Source organism: Priapulus caudatus, unplaced genomic scaffold (assembly GCF_000485595.1).
Source record: "Priapulus caudatus unplaced genomic scaffold, Priapulus_caudatus-5.0.1 Scaffold22, whole genome shotgun sequence".
Taxonomy (NCBI): domain Eukaryota; kingdom Metazoa; phylum Priapulida; class Priapulimorpha; order Priapulimorphida; family Priapulidae; genus Priapulus; species Priapulus caudatus.
In genome coordinates, this window is record NW_014577083.1 from 428,671 (window position 1) to 432,608 (window position 3,938).

General features: G+C 46.4%; 1 protein-coding gene across 1 annotated transcript in view; it reads right to left on the reverse strand.

Moving 5' to 3' along the window:
* Nucleotides 1–928, reverse strand: part of LOC106812975 — a 2,804-nt gene extending 1,876 nt beyond the window's left edge. Inside the window, exon 1 of the mRNA XM_014817013.1 lies at nucleotides 570–928. Coding sequence (XP_014672499.1) covers nucleotides 570–928 — 359 coding nt within the window. The remainder of the gene's footprint in view (nucleotides 1–569) is intronic.
* Nucleotides 929–3,938: the final 3,010 nt, after the last annotated feature.

A 3,938-nucleotide genomic window follows, 5' to 3' on the forward strand; every position in this document is an offset into this window, starting at 1 on the left:
ACACACAACAACACACACACACACACACACACACACACACACACACACACACACACACACACACACACACACACACACACACACACATACCGCTGTTGTTGTTGTCTGGTGGGTACGCCAATGTCGCTGCCCTCTGGGGTTGACGACGTCTTTATCCTTGCATGGGTTCTGTCCGCGGTTACTAACGTACGTGCCTGTTTGCATGTTGTTGACAGTACACTTGCATGTTGTACGTCCCGTCTTCTTCACACCTTTATATACAACTGTTACACACAGAAAACGGACTGCCTACAAGATAGGGCTATTGAGAGAATATCTATCTTTTCAAACTTGTACGGATGGCTGCATCCCCGCGGCTGCCTCGCTGCTGCTGCTGCTGCCACGGTGTGCTATTTTGGTAGGCAGGGCGTGTAGACTGCCTCCGCGTCGCTGGTTGAATCTGCATTCGCCGTGGTGGCGGCTGCGCATACGGTAGAATCTGATAGTAGCGTTATTGCAATGGTGGCTTCATCGCCACGCATTGACTTGCCATACGGCTTGCTTACTGTTGCGGTGATGGTCGCAGTTACACCTCGATTTCGTCTTCATCCTTTGTGAGCCAGGTTATTCTCTCCTCGTAGAATCTGATTACAATCTGGGGGAATTTAATATTTGCTTGCCGTGCTGAGACCAAATTTACCTCATTGCGGCCTTTCCATTTCATCAAGAACATAAGCTCTCCGCTGGACTCGATTGCGCCGATGATGCACTCTGGTTGGAGTCCTCTCGCGAAGCCACCTGAATTCGAAGAGTCCTCCTCCTCCGATTTCTTTTCCTCTTTCAACTTTCGTTTAAATTCCGGCATCGGATCGCTGTCTAATTTTGCTTCAAGCTTACCGGGTGTCAATGGAGGTTTAGGATGGTCGGGGGCAGTAGTGGTGGGCTCCATAGCGGCGTAGGATTAGATAATAAATGGTGTGGCGGCTTATTCGATATCAAAGTTAACTATTACTAATAATCAATACACTACGTTAAGCTGAGCACGAATCAGTGAATGTTGCACTTACATTATGCATGCCTTCTAGTCCGGTACGTGGGGATCGAGAGAGCATGGGCTGCGTGCTGGTGCGTTGATGCGGGCCGCTGCTGCCGCTCAAGGTCGCGCTGACTGTTCTTGCAGCGTGTTCTCACACGTTCACGTGAGTTCGGCACTGTCTCTTTGATAGGTTCGCGAAACTTTCTGACGATGTGATGATGATGCCGCTCTAACTGCCACTGCTGCTGTTGACGATACTGCCTCTGTCGACGTTGACGGTAACACTGACGCTGACGATGACGCTGATGTTACTGCTGTCGCTCGGATGTCGATACACGTACAGTTCTATGATGCGGTGCTAATGTCATTACTGCTAATGTTAATGTTACTCACGTACGTTCTTCGTTACTCGCTCGCCACTAATGTCTCCTTCTTGTTTCTTGCTCGCACTGCTAACACGCTGACTCTTTCCGCACGAATCCTTGATCACGGCGCCAGATGTACAGGGGTTCTATGTGTGCAAGTGTTATAGACGGTTTATAAGACACGTCGGGAGGTACCCGACTGTGTGTAGGCACGTGATCGTATAGGTGGTAATGTTCTAAACTTTGCGTTGTGTTATTGTTCTTAACCCGTTATTTCGTTTCGTGTTTGCGTTTTCGCTTGAAGGATGTCAGCTTCTCTTTGTCCCTCGTGCGACGTAAGGCGAGTAGCGAATAACTTCACAGTAGAGATAACACGTCTTGTTGTAACAGACATTTATTCTACGTATAGAACTACATGACTTGACTACGTGATTACACAAAGACGGCTGAATTGTCACCACTGCCCGCGCGCCGCGCGGACTCGCGGTGTCAACCCGCGCGCCGTGCGCGGACTCACTCTCTTTACCGTTCTCTTCTGTCTCTCCTCTCACCGCCGGCGCAGCCTTTTTATATTGTGCGCGATGCGCATTGCACCAAGCTCTATTTCGGGTCCGTCTGGGCTTAGCGTCCATCTTTCTTTTCCCTGGCAACGCGACTACGCAGTTAGGAAACTAAGGGCACGCGTTAGACGCGTGCTTTGTGCGCTACTAAGGTGTATGTTATAACAAAAATTCTATTCATTGTAAGTTAATTAAAACATGGTTGTAGGTTGCGACAACGCTAGGATTAGGTCAATATAACATAAATAGATCAGTGCGCGCTGCCTGTGTCTCTATAAGGCCAATCTAAAGGGGGGCTTATGTCGGGCTTGCGAGCCGACTCGACTGGAAGCAACTGGATTTTGAGCAACTAGAAGCGATCGGCAGCGACTAGTTGCGTCCGTGCGTTCATTGCGACTAGTTGCAGTGAATTGCAGCCAGTTGCTTCCAGTCGAGTCGGCTCGCAAGCCCAACATAAGCCCCCCTTTAACCGCGCTCAGGTTTAGCGATGAAGTCATCGCGCTGTAGAATATCTTAACAATAGGCTTAGACGTGTGCCTTATAACTTAACTTAGAGGTAATTTAATAGATAGCTTAAAATCGCGTAGCACGCGTTGTACGCTGCTACACACCATTTTTATCAACATCAGTTCATATACGCCTGATGTTGGAATCTGCCTCATCATACAAGCACTAATTAAGATAATATTTGTATCCTCAAGGTTATGGGAAAAGACCATTACACTGCGTGGTAGCGCTGCTGCTTGCACTTCCTTCACTTTCTATCACACACGAGCGTGAATCTTACAATACTGACATTTTTGGCGCAATCAGGGTTCGTAGCGGGTCTTCCAAAGTCTTATAAGTACTTATTTGGCCAAAAATAAAATAAGGACTCTTATTAGTACTTGTAATAACGAGTTCTTAACCGTCTGTTATCCGTGATCGTATTATTGGACTACGTATATTCTTAGAGATATCGCGGATACATAAATTACCCAACAATGCAGGTACGTTTTAAAGCACACACATTTTTACTGGTCATGAATTACTATAACATATATGCCCAGGTAACTGAACAGAACGTGTACAGATTCGTACGCGACATCAAAGACATAACTAACATATCGGATGGCACTGATGGTTACACACGTACAAGCCTAGCGTGAACCGAGACGTAACTGGTCAGGAGAGGGTGCGGACCGCGCGTACAAAGATTATATACTGCATCCATTCCCATTGTTTTAGATTGTTCATGCGTTTCACCTCGGCTGCTGCCATTGGTGGAGCTGTTCCATTGACCTTTGGCCACGCCTTGGGTAACTCTTTCATTGGTTGACAAGTACGGGGTTAGCCTCGCGTCGGTGACCCACGTTTACACAAAGGCCTGCCCCGTACAATGATTAATTTTGGTTATGATAAACTTATCACATTTGTGTACTACTACTTACTATTTCTGTATTACATTACTCCCCCCTCGGAAAAGTTGGGAGCCGTACTAATGCGGCAAACAACTTCTGTAAAAGTTGTCATGCATTGACTTTAATACGTATTTTATATTAATTTTTGATATTATTATTTTATTTTAGGTCGTTTAAAAAAAAATTTGTTTGATTTTTTTTTTGCCCTTCACCAAAACATTATCTATTTATTACATATATTTTTATTTGATTTTGTATTTTATTATCCTTTTATTTATTTGAATTTTTTTAATTTTAATTTTTAATTTATTTAATTCCGGCGCAGTTGCCTTCGTCGTTGTCCTCGTCCTCCTCGCGGTCGTCGTAGTCGTCGTCCTCATGGTGTTGGTCGTCGTCTTCCTACTCCCACCTGCAGAATTCGTCGTCGTGGTGGTCGTCCTCCCATTCGTCGACGCTCACCCCGGCCGCTGCTGATTTATGAGTGATACACCCAGTAGCGGCGCCTGTTCTATGGGGACGACAGCAATTGTTGTCTCGTCGTCGTCGCGGTGGACGACGGTCTATCCCGGATTGCTAGCCCTGTACTGGCGGACATCTG